Source organism: Ranitomeya imitator, chromosome 4 (genome assembly GCF_032444005.1).
Source record: "Ranitomeya imitator isolate aRanImi1 chromosome 4, aRanImi1.pri, whole genome shotgun sequence".
Taxonomy (NCBI): domain Eukaryota; kingdom Metazoa; phylum Chordata; class Amphibia; order Anura; family Dendrobatidae; genus Ranitomeya; species Ranitomeya imitator.
The window spans coordinates 494,831,064-494,850,854 of NC_091285.1; the positions used below are offsets into that span (position 1 = coordinate 494,831,064).

The 19,791-nt window shown below is 42.7% G+C and overlaps 1 protein-coding gene across 2 annotated transcripts in view; it reads right to left on the reverse strand.

The window, feature by feature from the left end:
- Window positions 1-19,791, reverse strand: part of SCG3 (secretogranin III) — an 85,195-nt gene that overhangs the window by 53,532 nt on the left and 11,872 nt on the right. For both annotated transcript variants that reach the window (XM_069765997.1, XM_069765996.1), the window contains exons 7-8: window positions 4,342-4,504; window positions 4,133-4,249 (exon numbers count right to left, since the gene is read on the reverse strand). In XM_069765997.1, the coding sequence (XP_069622098.1) occupies window positions 4,133-4,249; window positions 4,342-4,504 (280 nt within the window). The remainder of the gene's footprint in view (window positions 1-4,132; window positions 4,250-4,341; window positions 4,505-19,791) is intronic.

Sequence of the window (19,791 nt, forward strand, 5' to 3'; positions counted from 1 at the left end):
TAAAATTACTCTCTGGTTCACCCACTTTGTCTGTCCTCTGCTTCCCCCACTTTTCTTATGTTCATGAAAAGCCTCAGTATTCTGAAGACTCTTATCAGGATTAATACAGTTTCTTCATTTCACAGAATTTCACAGAATGGCGAAGGCCCTGCAGCAGCGGCTACACTGATTTCTCCTGTTATATATTCACCATACTTCTCTTCTGTAAAGATAGTAGACCCTGATCACATCTCCAGCCCTGCCGACATACGTTTCATGGTATTTCCTATTACTATGGAGGTGCTCACTGTAACGCAAACTGCATCCAGACCTGTATGATATAATCATCGTATCTATGTAAATACAACTCTGTCACGACATGGCCAAGGTACCAGACCTATTTTCGGTCTTTTAATATTAACAAAAAATGTTTTCAGAGACTGCGAGCACAGGTAGTGTAACAAAAAATCCATAGACTTCTATTATGCAGTGATGAAGGGGATTCAAGTTCCCTTGCACAGCCTGAAGTGCCACCTTCACATCACATATGACGAGGGCTGTATTTTGATAGTGTCTTCTATGTTGCACACAAAGGCAGTAGTGAAGCTAATATCTTCTTTCAAGGCAGCCGTGGAGAAGCAGATTAGTAACTTAACAAGGTGCTCCTCCTCCGCTACCCACAAAGTGGTTACCAGCGCCCACATTGCCTTCCTGGGCATGGGGGACATAGACACGGCTTCATTGTGCATTCACAGGACATGCCTGGAGATATATTCGTTATTCAGTTCATTCAGAATTTATTATCTTATTATTTCTAATGGTGCTTTTCATTTAATTATGGAAGAACATTTCCTTGTAAAACAGGAGATATCTTTTCCACTGCAGACATCAATGCTATAATATTGGACCCTGGGCCTTTGATTCTGTTGCCAAATTTTATGCCATGTCTGGACAATTTCCTCCCCAATAGCATGATACATTGCTGATATATTCCATCAAATCTCTGGGATAAAACAAGCTGTTCCAGCGCTATACATTCAAATCAGATCTATCATTGCATCTATTCCTTAACCCATTACTTGCCAAATTTGAAATTTTCATTTTGCGGGTTTTTCAGAAAAGGGCATCCCAATATTCCATTAAAAATGACAATGACATGATTTCCTAGTTTGAAAACATTCATTTTACAAACACAACACAAAAAATTGGACCTAATTATAACAATTATAAAATCTTAGTTGCTAGAAGCAAAAGATTAGGAGTCCCAAAAAAAGGGCATTGGTAGATAATGGGTTAAAAAAAAGCCTTTATCTACAAAGAGATAGCAGGCTGACCTAGATTCCTTACAGCTTAAGATGGGCTAGCAGTGATTAAGAAATTTTCTAATAACCCATCAGCCAACATATATTTTAATTGTTCTGAATATTAATTTCCTGCTGGGCTTGATTTGTATAACAAAGAGAATATTTTACATTAAAAAAATAATCACAGACAAGCACAAGAAAATACTAATTTACTCTTGAAATGGAACTTCACTTTTATCATCATGTACTGTTGAAGCTTAAAGTGAACCACATGTAACATGTATCAGACATTGTCTCTCGTTTCAGTCAGCTATGTTTTACACTGAAATGCTGCAGCATTTTAGAGAAAAATACATTTAGAAACCAGCCGCTGACCAAAGTCTGAGAAGCCGGTCCTTTGCGGTTTCTCAATGGACGATTCCCTTGAGTGTTAGATCTGTCCCTACATGTGTGCATAGGAAAAGACCTGTCAGGATTGTGCTCAGTAACCTACAGACAGTGTTAGGTCGGCGACATTATACTGCTTAAAATGATGCCTTGGTTGATGAAATCCGTCTTGTGGTTGTTGTCTAATCTTTATTTTCAGTTTTGAGTTAATGATATACTTGTGCTCCAGGGCGGCCTATGTGTGTGTGTGTGTGTGTGTGTGTGTGTGTGTGTTGGGGGTCTTTATGTAGTGCTCTGCTTAGGTACTCATCAGTATGGCTTCTGACAGGTCACTGATCCCTCACTGACCTGCCCCTTAGTTTACATAATGAATATTATATGTATTTTCTGCAGGCAAGTGCCGGAGGCATCACCAACACTGCAGCCTGATTGCATCTAAGATGTGAGTTTAATTACTTTTTTTGATGGTATGCATTCATTTCTAGAAAAATTAATCAGTCTCAAAATAGCGCCAGCTGCGACTGCGCAGTAGCAGCTATCGGTGATCCAATAGATACTACTGTGCAGGCGCCGATGGCGATATCTTTCTAGAGAAAAAAATTGCCTCCTCCAAGATGGCGCTGCCAGCGCCTGCACAGTAGCATCTATCGGATTGCCGGTAGCTGGTACTGCACAGGCAGCGCCATCTTGCTAGAGAAAAAAAAAATTGTTTCAACTTAGATGGCGCCAGATATATTATATTATATATTAGATAATGGTGCCGACCTGACACTGTCTGTTACTGTGCACAATCCTGCTGACAGGTTCCCTTTAAGAGGGGTGAGTCATGGAGAAACTGCCAAGGACCGGCCACGTGGACTAGTTGTCCGAGCCACATAGTCCCAGCCGGCTATTAGATGTATTTTTCCCTGAAGTTTTGCAGCGTTTCAGAGTAAACCATACATAGCTGAAATGACAGTCAGTAACAGTATTTCATATCCATTGGTTACAACGCGGTAAGTACAGTATTATGTAACGTTTCGGGTGAAAAACCTTCATCAGACATATAGGCTATGTTCACTGAATATAGGTCAAAGGGATCCAAGGTGCGGAGTGGGCTTACCTCAAGCATACACCTCAGGCCTTGATTTAGTTGGATTCTGGTTGTCCCTGTTTGGGGGAAACCTAACCGCACCTTGGATTCCCTTGACCCATTTGCAGTGAACATAGCCTATTATGACTGATGAAGGGTTTTTCACCTAAAACAGTACCTAGTTCTGTACTTACCGTGGTGTAACCAATGGATATTAATCACTGACATTAAATCCTATTTGAAGCATCTCCAAGTGCCTTTAGGTGTGCAGCTCCTTCACTCTGTCTACTATTGGTCTACAGGAGCTCAGTGGTTGGCTCCAGAGGAACTAATACCCATCTCAGGACTGGCGTTCACCTGAATCACAGGAAGATGCCCATAACACATACAGTTTACCTAGATTTTTCCTTAGTGCACCTTATAGTTCAAATTATATTGGGTAATTAAAGGGAACATGTCACCCCCAAAATCAAAGGTGAGGTAAGCCCACCAGCATCAGGGGCTTATCTACAGCATTCAGTAATGCTGTAGATAAGCCCCCGATGTATCCTAAAAGATGAGAAAAAGGGGTTAGATTATACTCACCCAGGGGCGGTCACGGTCTGGTTCTGGTCTGATGGGCATTGAGGTCCGGGCCGGGGCCTCCCATCTTCTTACGATGATGTCCTCTTCTTGTATTCACGCTGCGGGAAAGGTCAGAGAGGCCCAGCGCCTGCGCACTGCAGTACTTTGCTCTGCCCTCAACATGGAGCCGCAGCATGAATACAAGAAGAGGACGACATTGTATGAAGATGGGAGGCGCCGGACTGGACCGCGAAGCCTGCCGGACTGGACCGCGAAGCCTATCAGACCAGAACCGGACCGGGACCGCCCCTGGGTGAGTATAATCTAACCTCTTTTTCTCATCTTTCAGGATACATCGGGGGGCTTATCTACAGCATTCCAGAATTCTGTAGATAAGCCACTGATGCTGGTGGGCCTAGCTCCTGCAGAGACTAGGAAGTCACAGGGGAAATGCACATACTGTCTGACCTATGTACTATAGATACTGTTATTCCCTGCACTATTTGTGATATTAGCAGTATAGTTGAGCTGTCATTTGCCTTTATTGCCGGCCACACAAAAGTCTGCAAAAATCTAACACGGCAACTTTATAACAGATTTCCCCCATCGGCCAGCATATATCACGCAGGTTCGTATCAGTAGAAGATGCTGACGGTGAACAGAAAATGGTTTAAATCGACTTTTTTTTCTTTTGAAATCTCCACTGTATGGATACCTTTACCCATCTCAATTTACATAGCAAAGCTGACAAATGATCTGCAGTGTTTTGTTCTATCTGGATGGTCACATGAATGAGAAATGAATAAATGAAACATATCATGCTTACCCAAGTAACTGACTCCTTCGTCTGGCGTAATCGTCCCATATTTTACCATCATTTTTACAAAATCAATCAACGTTTTCATAATAGTGATCAATGTTTCCTTCTCTTTGGCGTCATTTTCTAGGATATGAAAAAGGGACAGGTACATAAAAAGTGCACATAAAAAATAAATGTAAAAACAATCCATTGCTCCTGATTAGTAAGAAATTTACCTGAATTTAAACTTTTTATAAGTCTATAGAAATTTGGGAAATATTGAAGATCTTCAAAATTTTCTTCCATAGGCATATCATTCCTCCTCTCCAACGTGGCTGCTGGGGTCCAGTCATTGTCCGCAATGTTGTTTCCTTCAGATGATTCTTTATCTTGAAGCCTCTATAATACAATTATGCAATGTAGTTAGTAAATACTGAAAAATATGTATTACATTTGTGATATCACTATTTTTGGTGGCTTGTTTAAAGAGTTTGTTATGGCTTTATTACTTATTGATTTCTATGGGTCTGACAGCTGGGATCCTCACTAATCCTAAGAATGGGCCTGTCTAAATAGAGCCAAGGTTGATCATGTACACCTTCATTCCATTCATTCTCTTAGAGACTGGTGGACACAGCCAAGTACAGCACTTGCTACATACTAGGTGCAAACTCCTTCAGTTGACCCTAGGCTGGTTGAATGGATATGCCAACTATGCATTTGTAAGTAGTTAGTGCATGAATAAAGTATCAAATTTAGTCCAGGGACTTCAGCTGATGAGATTCCAGTTCCATTTTAGGACCAGCAGAAAATCTGGAGTTGCCTATGGTATCTATGCATAAATTAACAATTTTACCAAAATACTATTCTTTATTGCTGTCTAAAGTGATGTAGCTCACAACCGAGATTCCTAACAGATCCTATTTCTTACTGTTGGATCCAAGTAGAAGCCTACAAGGCTGTTAGAACATATACACTTTTTAAATTATTGTGCACATGCTATTTTTCTCTGATTTTTCTAAATGATCAAAGCAAATGATTTGATATGATGTTTAAACCATCAAGAGAATAAATAAAATTTTATTGGACAAACCTCCCAATGGTAACAGTATTAAAAAACTCAAAATGCACTGTTCCAAATTATTATGCACTTCATGTCCTCAGAAATCCCAATCCTGGGAGATTTCAACATCCCCATAAACAACCCCACTTCCACATCTGCATCCCAGGTTCTACTAACCACTTGTCACGGCCTCTCACATCTCTCAACCTCTGAAACACACAAAGACGGTAACACCCTTGACATGGTCTTCGCCCGGCTCTGCTCAATCTCCTACCTAGATAACTCACCGCTTCCCCTCTCTGCCCACAACATTCTCTCCTTCACACTCACAATCCCTCGCCCACCCCAGTACACTCCTACCTATCACACATTCAGAAATCTACACGCCATTAACTCTCATACACTTTCAGACTCCTTACACTCATCACTGTCCCCAATCTCCTCCTTTTCCTGTCCTGATCTGGCTGTACACCACTACAATGACACTCTTAGAAGCACCCTGGACCAAGTAGCGCCCCTCACCCTCAGAACCTCTAAGCACAGAGTAAAACAGCCCGCTCACTCTCCACATTCGATCCCATCACAGAAGAAGTCTCCAGGCTCCTCTCTTCTTCTCGTCCGACTACATGCACTACTGACCTCATTCCCTCTCATCTCTTCCAGTCTCTCCAGTCGTCACAACTCACCTAGCTACAATCTTTAATCTCTCCAAATTCTCAGGCATTTTCCCATCCTCCTTCAAACACTCTATCATTACTCCATTACTAAAGAAACCCGCTCTCGACCCATCCTGCACAAAGAACTACAGACCAGTACCCAATCTCTTCTTCATCTCTAAACTCTTGGAGCGCCTGGTCTACTCCCACCTTACCCATTACCTCTCCACTCACTCCCTCCTAGACCCTTCACATTCCGTCTTCCGCCCCTACACTCGACAGAAGCTGCACTCATCAAAGTGACCAATGACTTTCTGACAGCAAAGTGTAACGGTGACCACTTTCTGCTCATTCTTCTCGACCTCTCTGCAGCTTTTGACACTGTTGACCACCCTCTCCTACTCTCTAGGCTCCAATCACTAGGCATTAAAGGGAACCTGTCACCCCACCAGGCATTTTTAACTAAAAGAGCCATCTTGTGCAGCACTAATGCTGCATTCTGTCAAGGTGGCTCTTTTAGTTGGGGTCCCTTCCTACGCTAAAATATTCGTTTTTATAATTAGTCCCTCATACCTGTAGTTTGTCAGGAGGGCATGTATTTTCCCCCGACACAAATACCTCCCAGCCGTCACTCAATGCTCTGCGTGCCCGGCGCTGCCTCCACTTCATCCATTACCGTCCCCGGCGCCTGCGCTGTAAGTTGAAGGAGTCGAAGGGCAGCGCAAACTGCGCATGCCCGAAAAAAAATTACAGCGTAGGCTCCGGGGACGTTAATGGAGGAAGTGGAGGCGGCGCACGGAGCATTGAGTGATGGCTAGGAGGCATTTGTGTCAGTGGGGAAAAGACATGCCCCCCTGACAAACTACAGGTATGAGAGACTAATTATAAAAACAAATATTTTAGCGTAGGAAGGGACCCCAACTAAAAGAGTCACCTTGACAGAATGCAGCATTAGCACTGCACATGGTGGCTCTTTTAGTTAAAAACGCCTGGGGGGGGGTGACAGGTTCCCTTTAAGGACACTGCTCTCTCCTGGTTCTCTTCCTATCTTTCTGACCACTCCTTCAGTGTTCTGTTCACTGGCTCCACTTCATCTCCTCTTCCTCTTTCTGTTGGGGTACCTGAGGGCTCAGTCCTTGGCCCCCTACTCTTCTTTCTCTACATGGCCCCAATTGGACAGACAATCAGCAGCTTTGGCTTTCAGTACCATCTTTATGCCAATGACACACAGCTATATATGTCATCCCCTGACCTTACTCCCGCTGTACTACAGAACGCCAGTGACTGTCTGTCCACAGTCTCCGACATCATGTCTGCCCTCTATCTGAAACTCAACCTCTCCAAAACTGAACTTCTTCTGCTCCCACCGTATACTAACCTCCCTAACCTGACATTTCCCTCTCCGTGGGTGGCACCATAATAATACCCCGGCAGCAGGCACGCTGTCTGGGTGTTACGTTTGACACCAATCTCTCCTTCACTTCCCATATACAATCTCTTGCCTGCTCGTGCCGCTTACACCTAAAGAACATCTCTAGAATCCGCCATTTTCACACCATGGAAACAACAAAATTCCTCACTGTCGCCCTGATCCACTACCGCCTGGACTACTTTAACGCTCTATTAATTGACCTCCCCGTTACTCGACTTTCCCCTCTTCAGTCTATCCTCAATACAGCAGCCAGGGTCATCCACCTGGCTAATTGGTATTCAGATGCAGCCACTCTTCGCCGGTCGTTACACTGGCTACCCAGTCCTCATTATAGGATCCAATTCAAAGTCCTTGTTCTCACCCACAAAGCTCTCCACAGTGCAGCACCCCCTTACATCTTCCTCATTTCTGTCTATTGGCCTAGCCGACCGCTGTGCTCTGCAAATGACTTTTGACTAACCTCTGCACTAATCCGTTCCTCCCACTCCCGTCTCCAAGACTTCTCCCATGCTGCACCAATCCTCTGGAATGCTCTACCCCAAGAAATTAGGACCATTCACAGTTTGCATAGTTTTAGGTGTGCCCTCAAAGCGTATTTGTTCAGAGCGGCCTATCACATTCCCTAATAAAAGTCATTTTATGTGTAAGTGTGCGTGTGTAGCCCATTCACTACTTTCATCTATCCCCCACACCCTGAAGATGGCTGGACCATCATTGTAAATACATCATTGTAAATACACACCTGTACTTTGTATCTCCCCCACCTCATTGTAGATTGTAAGCTCTCAAGAGCAGGGTCGTGTTATTTTGCTTTAATTATTGTATTGTTAACGTTATTCCTTATGACTTGTGTTTGAAGATGTTAAACTGTAAAGCGCTGCGGAATATGTTGGCGCTATATAAACAAAGATTATTATTATTTATTATTATTATGCACAACAGAGCTTCCAAACATGTTAGGCCTCTTTCACACATCAGTTTTTTAGAATCAGTCACAATCCGTCAAAGTGTTAAAAAGACGGATCTGTTTTTCGACAGATCCGTCTAAGCAGCTTCCACAGGAATTTTAAGGAACAGAATTCTAGAGAGAGAGATTTTTTCCCTGAATGGAAAAATGAGTAAAATTAAAGGGATAGAAATTCTTCCAGGCATGCTCAGTTTCAAAAAATGAAATCCGTCGCTGGATTCCGTCTTTTGTCCGACTTTTCAACGTACGCAAAAAACGTTACTTTGTTCGTTGTCTCCGGACGACGGACAAAGACTTTACGACAATTCCGTCAAACGACGGATGAAACGGAAGGCCATCCCTCACAATCCGTTGCTAATACAAGTCTATAAGAAAAAAACGGATCCAGCAGAAACATTTGCTGGAGCCGTTTTTTTCTAAAAAATACGGATTGTGACTGATTCTAAAAAAACTGATGTGTTAAAGAGGCCTTGTAGGTTGTAAAGAACTGAAACGCATTAAGAGGTCACATTTACTGAAATCAAAAGATGTTTCAATCAAAAACATCTTAACAGGCCAAGATACATATTAAGATAAGGTCCTTTCCTTGATATCAATTCTTGCATCCATTGTACTTGTGAATTTTTGGATAGTTTCTGCTTGAATTTCTTTGCAGGATGTCAGAAGAGCTTTCCAGAGCTGCTGTTTTGATGTGAACTGCCTCCCACCCTCACAGATATTTTGCTTGATGATACTCCAAAGTTTCTCAATAGGGATAAGGTCTGGCAAGGATGGTGACCACAACATGAGTTTCTATCCTTTTATGCCCTTAGTAGCCAAAGAGTTAGCGGTATGCTATGCTGCAAGAGATGCTTTATTATCATGTATGAAGATGATTTTCCTAGCACGGTTCTTCTGTTTGTACCACGGAAGAAAGTAATCTGTCAGAAACTCTATATACTTTGCCCAGCTCATATCACACCTTCAGGGACCCTTAAAGGGCCTACTTGCTCTCTCCCCATGTTTCCGACGCAAAACATGACACTGCCACCTCTTTGTTGATGTCACAGCCATGTTGGGACATGGTGACTATCAATATCATATGAAATCCCTATATAAAAATACTTTATTAATTAAAAGGACCTAAATAGGGTCCACACCAAAAAGAGAACAAATACCAAACAAAAAGTGCTCATAAAAACCAATACCTGTTGGGGTGAACTGAGAGTCCCTAAGTGTGCCGCCTAAGCTGACACCTCCCAGGCTGCGGAGGTTGACAACCTAGAGGGAAGCGTATTGGCGCCCCCGCTTCACGATGACTGACCCTAGGGGCCTTATTGTACCCTGCAGCCACTAGGGAATCCCTCTACCCAGACTCTGGAGGGACCCCTAACAATAGACATAGACAATGCTATGCTAAGGAGACTCTAGACTCCCAACCCTTAAAATCAAAGCTGAAAACAAATAGCAGGCAGTGGTATCAGGGTGGATAATCCGTATATAGTCTGATGAACAAGCCTTTTCCAGACCAACCTATTGATGTTGTTGGGGATCAAAACCACCACACCAATATACCATATGATACATTATCCCTTGCAATGGTTGTGAGCAGGTTAACCTGTATTTCTTTTGTTTAATATAACTTAATTGGAAAAATGAATAAATGGGCTGAACTAAGAAACACATGGGTGTCTTCCTAGTGTCACTCTTAGGATTTATTCACATATCAGTATTTGTATGACAAAACTAGGAGTGTCTCCAAAACATAGAACATGTGTCAACATGTTTTGATTTTTCTCTGGAAGTACCACTCTTAGTTTTGTCTTACAAAAACTGATGCAAAATACTGACCCAATACTGAGGTGTGAATGAGCCCTTATCCATAGGTTGTGTCTGATATTGAAGGCCTCATTCAAGTGAATCCTGCAAAAAATGACAAGGTCCATGCACTAGAGTGGAGCTGTTTCTGGATGGTAGCAGCTGTATGTTTCCCATCATATCCAGCCTCTATGAATTACCTCCAGATTAGACTCTATACAAGGCTTCTGATTAATTCCATAGTATAATTTTTGGACTGACTTTGTAGTTTAGCTAAGAGCATTGTAGTTATGTGGAAAATATTATCCTTGCATACAGTAGCAGATCTGGCTGGATGTATACTATATATGGAATTCCCCAAAGTTGTTGTGTTTGTGCCTTTAAGATGCAGCAGAGCTGGCAGATACCTCTTTACCTCTTTACGTTTGTACTATGTTGATATTATCCCTTGCAGATAATGTACATGAGGATTCAGTGCACAGAAGTGGTATGTATATATATATATATATATATATATATATATATATATATATACATATATATATATATATACATATATATATATATATATATATATATATATATATGTGTATATATATATATATATATATATATATATTACTGTATATACCGTATACATATATACAGTATATATATATATATATATATATATATATATATACACACAAAGTGATTTACTTATTATGTTCTGCCATTAGAAGGTTGTAAAGAGTTAACATAGCAGCCCTGCTTTCCATATATGGCCATAAGGTCACAAGGTTAGACCACACTACTGGCCCTGGGTTTATCCCAGGGAAGTGATCATCCCTGGGAAGCTAAAGGAGCAGATAAGGCTACGTTCACATTTGCGTGGTTGGGTGTTGCGTCGGCGACGCAAGCACAACGCATGCAAAACGCATGCAAAATTGCATTGTTTTGTGACGCATGCGTCCATTTTTTGCTTGATTTTGAACGCAAAAAAAATGCAACATGCAGCGTCCTCTGTGCCCTGACGCTTGCGCCAAAAATGACGCATGTGTCACAAAACGCATGTCCATGCGCCCCCATGTTAAATATAGGGGCGCATGACGCATGCGTCGCTGCGGTTGCGCCCGACGCAACGCAAATGTGAACGTAGCCTAAGGGAGCAGCTATAGCTCCTGTATATAAGAAACCACAGCCTCCGCTTCAGACAGCTGTATGACCAAGACTGTGTATATAAGCAGGAGTTGAAGCTCGGAAGTCTCTCCATGCACCATTTCTATACAGTATCTGCATTATTATATATATTATATATATTATATATATATTAATATATATATTATTTAATTGAAACTCTGTTCAATCATTGTTTGTCTGAATGTACTTGTGTATGCCTCCCTGTTTTCTGGACTATTCGGAGTGCACCACATAACATCACACTACCAGAAAGCATAGCTTAACCCCTTTACCCCCAAGGGTGGTTTGCACGTTAATAACCAGGCCAATTTTTACAATTCTGACCACTGTCCCTTTATGAGGTTATAACTCCGAAACGCTTCAACGGATCCTGGTGATTCTGACATTGTTTTCTCGTGACATATTGTACTTCATGATAGTGGTAAAATTTCTTTGATAGTACCTGCGTTTATTTGTGAAAAAAACGGAAATTTGGCGAAAATTTCGCAATTTTCAAACTTTGAATTTTTATGCAATTAAATCACAGAGATATGTCACACAAAATACTTAATAAGTAACATTTCCCACATGTCTCCTTTACATCAGCATAATTTTGGAACCAATTTTTTTTTTTGTTAGGGAGTTATAAGGGTTAAAAGTTGACCAGCAATTTCTCATTTTTACAACACCATTTTTTTTTAGGGACCACGTCTCATTTGAAGTCATTTTGAGGGGTCTATATGATAGAAAATGCCCAAGTGTGACACCATTCTAAAAACTGCACCCCTCAAGGTGCTCAAAACCACATTCAAGAAGTTTATTAACCCTTCAGGTGTTTAATAGGAATTTTTGGAATGTTTAAATAAAAATGAACATTTAACTTTTTTACACAAAAAATTTACTTCAGCTCCAATTTGTTTTATTTTACCAAGGGTAACAGGAGAAATTGGACCCAAAAAGTTGTTGTCCAATTTGTCCTGAGTACGCTGATACCCCATATGTGGCAGTAAACCACTGTTTGGGCGCATGGGAGAGCTCGGAAGGGAAGGAGCGCTATTTGACTTTTCAATGCAAAATTGACAGGAATTGAGATGGGACGCCATGTTGCGTTTGGAGAGCCACTGATGTGCCTAAACATTGAAACCCCCCACAAGTGACACCATTTTGGAAAGTAGACCCCCTAAGGAACTTATCTGGATGTGTGGTGAGCACTTTGACCCACCAAATGCTTCACAGAAGTTTATAATGCAGAACCGTAAAAATAAAAAATCATATTTTTTCACAAAAATTATATTTTTGCCCCCAATTTTTTATTTTTCCAAGGGTAAGAGAAGAAATTGGACCTCAAAAGTTGTTGTCCAATTTGTCCTGAGTACGCTGATACCCCATATGTGGCAGTAAACCACTGTTTGGGCGCATGGGAGAGCTCGGAAGGGAAGGAGCGCAGTTTGACTTTTCAATGCAAAATTGACAGAAATTGAGATGGGACGCCATGTTGCGTTTGGAGAGCCACTGATGTGCCTAAACATTGAAACCCCCCACAAGTGACACCATTTTGGAAAGTAGACCCCCTAAGGAACTTATCTAGAGGTGTGGTGAGCACTTTGACCCACCAAGTGCTTCACAGAAGTTTATAATGCAGAACCGTAAAAATAAAAAATCATATTTTTTCACAAAAATTATATTTTTGCCCCCAATTTTTTATTTTTCCAAGGGTAAGAGAAGAAATTGGACCTCAATAGTTGTTGTCCAATTTGTCCCGAGTACGCTGATACCCCATATGTGGCAGTAAACCACTGTTTGGGCGCATGGGAGAGCTCGGAAGGGAAGGAGCGCCATTTGACTTTTCAATGCAAAATTGACAGGAATTGAGATGGGACGCCATGTTGCGTTTGGAGAGCCACTGATGTGCCTAAACATTGAAACCCCCCTCAAGTGACACCATTTTGGAAAGTAGACCCCCTAAGGAACTTATCTGGATGTGTGGTGAGCACTTTGACCCACCAAGGGCTTCACAGAAGTTTATAATGCAGAGCCATAAAAATAAAACAAAATTTTTTTCCCACAAAAATTATTTTTTAGCCCCCAGTTTTGTATTTTCCCTAGGGTAACAGGAGAAATTGCACCCCAAAAGTTGTTGTCCAATTTGTCCTGAGTACGCTGATACCCCATATGTGGGGGGGAACCACCGTTTGGGCGCATGGGAGGGTTCGGAAGGGAAGGAGCGCCATTTGGAATGCAGACTTAGATGGAATGGTCTGCAGGCGTCACATTGCGTTTGCAGAGCCCCTAATGTACCTAAACAGTAGAAACCCCCCACAAGTGACACCATTTTGGAAAGTAGACCCCCTAAGGAACTCATCTTGATGTGTTGTGAGAGCTTTGAACCCCCAAGTATTTCACTACAGTTTATAACGCAGAGCCATGCAAATAAAAAATATTTTTTTTTCCACAAAAATTATATTTTAGCCCCCAGTTTTGTATTTTTCCAAGGTTAGCAGGAGAAATTGGACCCTAAATATTGTTGTCCAATTTGTCCTGAGCACGCTGATACCCGATATGTGGGGGGGAACCACCGTTTGGGCGCATGGGAGGGCTCGGAAGGGAAGGAGCATCATTTGGAATGCAGACTTAGATGGATTGGTCTGCAGGCGTCACATTGCGTTTGCAGAGCCCCTAATGTACCTAAACAGTAGAAACCCCCCACAAGTGACCCCATATTGGAAACTAGACCCCTCAATGAACTTATCTAGAAGTGTTGTGAGAACTTTGAACCCCCAAGTGTTTCACTACAGTTTATAACGCAGAGCCGTGAAAATAAAAAATCTTTTTGTTTTCCCACAAAAATTATTTTTTAGCCCCCAGTTTTGTATTTTCCCAAGGGTAACAGGAGAAATTGGTCCACAAAAGTTGTTGTCCAATTTGTCCTGAGTACGCTGATACCCCATATGTTGGGGTAAACCCCTGTTTGGGCACACAGGAGAGCTCGGAAGGGAAGGAGCACTGTTTTACTTTTTCAACGCAGAATTGGCTGGAATTGAGATCGGACGCCATGTCGTGTTTGGAGAGCCCCTGATGTGCCGAAACAGTGGAAACCCCCCAATTATAACTGAAACCCTAATCTAAACACACCCCTAACCCTAATTCCAACGGTAACCCTAACCACACCTCTAACCCTGACACACCCCTAACCCTAATCCCAACCCTATTCCCAACTGTAAATGTAATCTAAACCCTAACCCTAACTTTAGCCCCAACCCTAACTGTAGCCCCAACCCTAACCCTAACCCTAGCCCTAACCCTAGCCCTAACCCTAGCCCTAACCCTAACCCTAACCCTAGCCCTAGCCCTAGCCCTAGCCCTAACCCTAACCCTAGCCCTAACCCTAGCCCTAACCCTAGCCCTAACCCTAGCCCTAACCCTAACCCTAGCCCTAGCCCTAACCCTAACCCTAGCCCTAACCCTAGCCCTAACCCTAACCCTAATCCTAGCCCTAACCCTAGCCCTAATGGGAAAATGGAAATAAATACATTTTTTTTATTTTTCCCTAACTAAGGGGGTGATGAAGGGGGGTTTGATTTACTTTTATAGCGAGTTTTTTAGCGGATTTTTATGATTGGCAGCCGTCACACACTGAAAGACCCTTTTTATTGCAAAAAATATTTTTTGCAATACCACATTTTGAGAGCTATAATTTTTCCATATTTTGGTCCACAGAGTCATGTGAGGTCTTGTTTTTTGCGGGACGAGTTGACGTTTTTATTGAAAACATTTTTGGGCACGTGACATTTTTTTATCGCTTTTTATTCCGATTTTTGTGAGGAAGAATGACCAAAAGCCAGCTATTCATGAATTTCTATTGGGGGAGGCGTTTATACCGTTCCGCGTTTGGTAAAATTGATAAATCAGTTTTATTCTTCGGGTCAGTACGATTACAGCGATACTTCATTTATATCATTTTTTTATGGTTTGGTGCTTTTATACGATAAAAACTATTTTACAGAAAAAATAATTATTTTTGCATCGCTTTATTCTCAGGACTATAACTTTTTTATTTTTTTGCTGATGATGCTATATGGCGGCTCTTTTTTTGCGGGACAATATGACGCTTTCAGCGGTACCATGGTTATTTATATCTGTCCTTTTGATCGCGTGTTATTCCACTTTTTGTTCGGCGGTATGATAATAAAGCGTTGTTTTTTGCCTCGTTTTTTTTTTTTTTTTCTTACGGTGTTTACTGAAGGGGTTAACTAGTGGGACAGTTTTATAGGTCGGGTCGTTACGGACGCGGCGATACTAAATATGTGTACTTTTATTGGTTTTTTTTTTTTATTTAGATGAAGAAATGTATTTATGGGAATAATATTTTTTTTTTTTTCATTATTTTGGAATATTTTTTTTTATTTTTTTTACACATTTGGAAAATTTTTTTTTAACTTTTTTACTTTGTCCCAGGGGGGGACATCACAGATCAGTGATCTGACAGTTTGCACAGCACTCTGTCAGATCACTGATCTGACATGCAGCGCTGCAGCCTTCACAGTGCCTGCTCTAAGCAGGCTCTGTGAAGCCACCTCCCTCCCTGCAGGACCCGGATCCGCGGCCATCTTGGATCCGGGGCTCGAGCAGGGAGGGAGGTGAGGAGACCCTCGCAGCAACGCGATCACATCGCGTTGCTGCGGGGGGCTCAGGGAAGCCCGCAGGGAGCCCCCTCCCTGCGCGGTGCTTCCCTGTACCGCCGGCACATCGCGATCATCTTTGATCGCGGTGTGCCAGGGGTTAATGTGCCGGGGGCGGTCCGTGACCGCTCCTGGCACATAGTGCCGGATGTCAGCTGCGATAAGCAGCTGACACCCGGCCGCGATCGGCCGCGCTCCCCCCGTGAGCGCGGCCGATCGGCTATGACGTACTATCCCGTCCAGGGTCAGATAAGCCCAGGGCACCTCGACGGGATAGTACGTCTAAGGTCACAGAGGGGTTAATTGAGTGCACGCTGCATTCAAGAACATTATTTTCTTTTATTTTTGTCAGTGCCATTGCAAAGTGGTAACATCCGCACTTGTGAAAAGCGAATGTGCTGGGACAACGTCGTATCTGAGCATGCTTGGGTGTTATCCGAGCGTCTGGGAGTGCTCATATATTATGTTCGAGTCCCTGTCAGCTGCATGATTTGCAGCCTACTCAACACATGCGAGGATTGCCTGTTTGTTAGGGAATCTGTTATGGACCTGGTGGTTAAGAGCACCCGGAACGACCTGATGGTTAAACTCACACAGGACAAGCTCTGGGAAGTGGGAACTCTGCTGACCGCAACCCCTAATCCTATCAGACAACTAGAAATAGCCGTGGAGCGTACCTAACACGACCTAGACGCCTCTTCACAGCCTAAGAGCTAACTAGCCCTAAAGATAGAAAATAAAGCCTACCTTGCCCCAGAGAAATTCCCCAAAGGAAAAGGCAGCCCCCCACATATATTGACTGTGAATTAAGATGAAAGTCACAAACACAGAGATGAAACAGGTTTCAGCAAAGGGAGTTCAGACTTACTAAACAGACTGAGGATAGAAAAGGTATCTTTGCGGTCATAGTAACATACATAGTAACACAGTAACATAGTTAGTAAGGCCGAAAAAAGACATTTGTCCATCCAGTTCAGCCTATATTCCATCATAATAAATACCCAGATCTACGTCCTTCTACAGAACCTAATAATTGTATGATACAATGTTGTTCTGCTCCAGGAAGACATCCAGGCCTCTCTTGAACCCCTCGACTGAGTTCGCCATCACCACCTCCTCAGGCAAGCAATTCCAGATTCTCACTGCCCTAACAGTAAAGAATCCTCTTCTATGTTGGTGGAAAAACCTTCTCTCCTCCAGACGCAAAGAATGCCCCCTTGTGCCCGTCACCTTCCTTGGTATAAACAGATCCTCAGCGAGATATTTGTATTGTCCCCTTATATACTTATACATGGTTATTAGATCGCCCCTCAGTCGTCTTTTTTCTAGACTAAATAATCCTAATTTCGCTAATCTATCTGGGTATTGTAGTTCTCCCATCCCCTTTATTAATTTTGTTGCCCTCCTTTGTACTCTCTCTAGTTCCATTATATCCTTCCTGAGCACCGGTGCCCAAAACTGGACACAGTACTCCATGTGCGGTCTAACTAGGGATTTGTACAGAGGCAGTATAATGCTCTCATCATGTGTATCCAGACCTCTTTTAATGCACCCCTTGATCCTGTTTGCCTTGGCAGCTGCTGCCTGGCACTGGCTGCTCCAGGTAAGTTTATCATTAACTAGGATCCCCAAGTCCTTCTCCCTGTCAGATTTACCCAGTGGTTTCCCGTTCAGTGTGTAATGGTGATATTGATTCCCTCTTCCCATGTGTATAACCTTACATTTATCATTGTTAAACCTCATCTGCCACCTTTCAGCCCAAGTTTCCAACTTATCCAGATCCATCTGTAGCAGAATACTATCTTCTCTTGTATTAACTGCTTTACATAGTTTTGTATCATCTGCAAATATCGATATTTTACTGTGTAAACCTTCTACCAGATCATTAATGAATATGTTGAAGAGAACAGGTCCCAATACTGACCCCTGCGGTACCCCACTGGTCACAGCGACCCAGTTAGAGACTATACCATTTATAACCACCCTCTGCTTTCTATCACTAAGCCAGTTACTAACCCATTTACACACATTTTCCCCCAGGCCAAGCATTCTCATTTTGTGTACCAACCTCTTGTGCGGCACGGTATCAAACGCTTTGGAAAAATCGAGATATACCACGTCCAATGACTCACCGTGGTCCAGTCTATAGCTTACCTCTTCATAAAAACTGATTAGATTGGTTTGACAGGAGCGATTTCTCATAAACCCATGCTGATATGGAGTTAAACAGTTATTCTCATTGAGATAATCCAGAATAACATCCCTCAGAAACCCTTCAAATATTTTACCAACAATAGAGGTTAGACTTACTGGCCTATAATTTCCAGGTTCACTTTTAGAGCCCTTTTTGAATATTGGCACCACATTTGCTATGCGCCAGTCCTGCGGAACAGACCCTGTCGCTATAGAGTCACTAAAAATAAGAAATAATGGTTTATCTATTACATTACTTAGTTCTCTTAGTACTCGTGGGTGTATGCCATCCGGACCCGGAGATTTATCTATTTTAATCTTATTTAGCCGGTTTCGCACCTCTTCTTGGGTCAGCACAAAAAACTACAAAAAACCACGCAGAGTGTGCAAAAAGACCTCCGCACCGACTCACGGTGCGGAGGTGCCACTCTGCATCCCAGAGCTTCCAGCTAGCAAGACAAAATCATGATAGCCAACTGGACAAGGAATGTTGTGAATTCTGTTGTCGAGCTCCCTCCTGTGGTCATGAATGGTACTTCGGCTGGTTCTGTCCATGGGCTTCCTCTGGTGGTTGTGAGTGGAGCTGCGGCTTCTGAGTTTCCTTCCACAGGTGACGAGATTAATTCGTTAGCTGGCTGCTCTATTTAACTCCACTTAGATCATTGCTCCATGCCACCTGTCAATGTTCCAGTATTGGTCTAGTTCTCTCCTGGATCGTTCTTGTGACCTGTCTTCCCAGCAGAAGCTAAGTTCCGGCTTGTTTTTCTCTGGTTTGCTATTTTTCTGTCCAGCTTGCTATTTTGATTTTTGTCTTGCTTGCTGGAAGCTCTGGGACGCAGAGGGAGCGCCTCCGCGCCATGAGTCGGTGCTGAGGGTCTTTTTGCGCCCTCTGCGTGGTCTTTTTGTAGTTTTTTTGTGCTGACCGCAAAGTTACCTTTCCTATCCTCTGTCTGTTCAGTAAGTCGGGCCTCACTTTGCTAAATCTATTTCATCTCTGTGTTTGTAATTTTCATCTTTACTCACAGTCATTATATGTGGGGGGCTGCCTTTTCCTTTGGGGAATTTCTCTGAGGCAAGGTAGGCTTTATATTTCTATCTTTAGGGCTAGCTAGTTTCTTAGGCTGTGTCGAGTTGCATAGGGAGCGTTAGGAGCAATCCACGGCTATTTCTAGTGTGTGTGATAGGATTAGGGATTGCGGTCAGCAGAGTTCCCATGTCTCAGAGCTCGTCCTATATTATTAGTAACTATCAGGTCATTCCGTGTGCTCTTAACCACCAGGTCTATTATTGTCCTTACCACCAGGTCATAACAAAGGAAACAATGAACAAATAATTAACTAGCAGGGACTTAGCTTCTGCTGGAGTAGACAGGTCACCAGAAAGATCCAAGAGCGAACTGAACCAGTACAAGAACATTGACAGCTGGCATGGAGTAACGATCTGAGTGGAGTTAAATAGAACAGCCAGCCAAAGAATAAACTACGTCACCTGTGGAAGGAACCTCAGAAGCAGCAGCTCCACTCACAGCCACCAGAGGGAGTCCATGGACAGAACTCGCCGAAGTACCATTCATGACCACAGGAGGGAGTTCGAAAACAGAATTCACAATAGGAATCCCCACATGTGTTCAGGCTGTCTAGCAGCCGCAGGTCATGCAGCCGCAGGAACTTGAACATAATATACGAGCACTGCCAGATGTTCGGATGACACCCGAGCATGCTGTGATAAGATGTTACCTGAG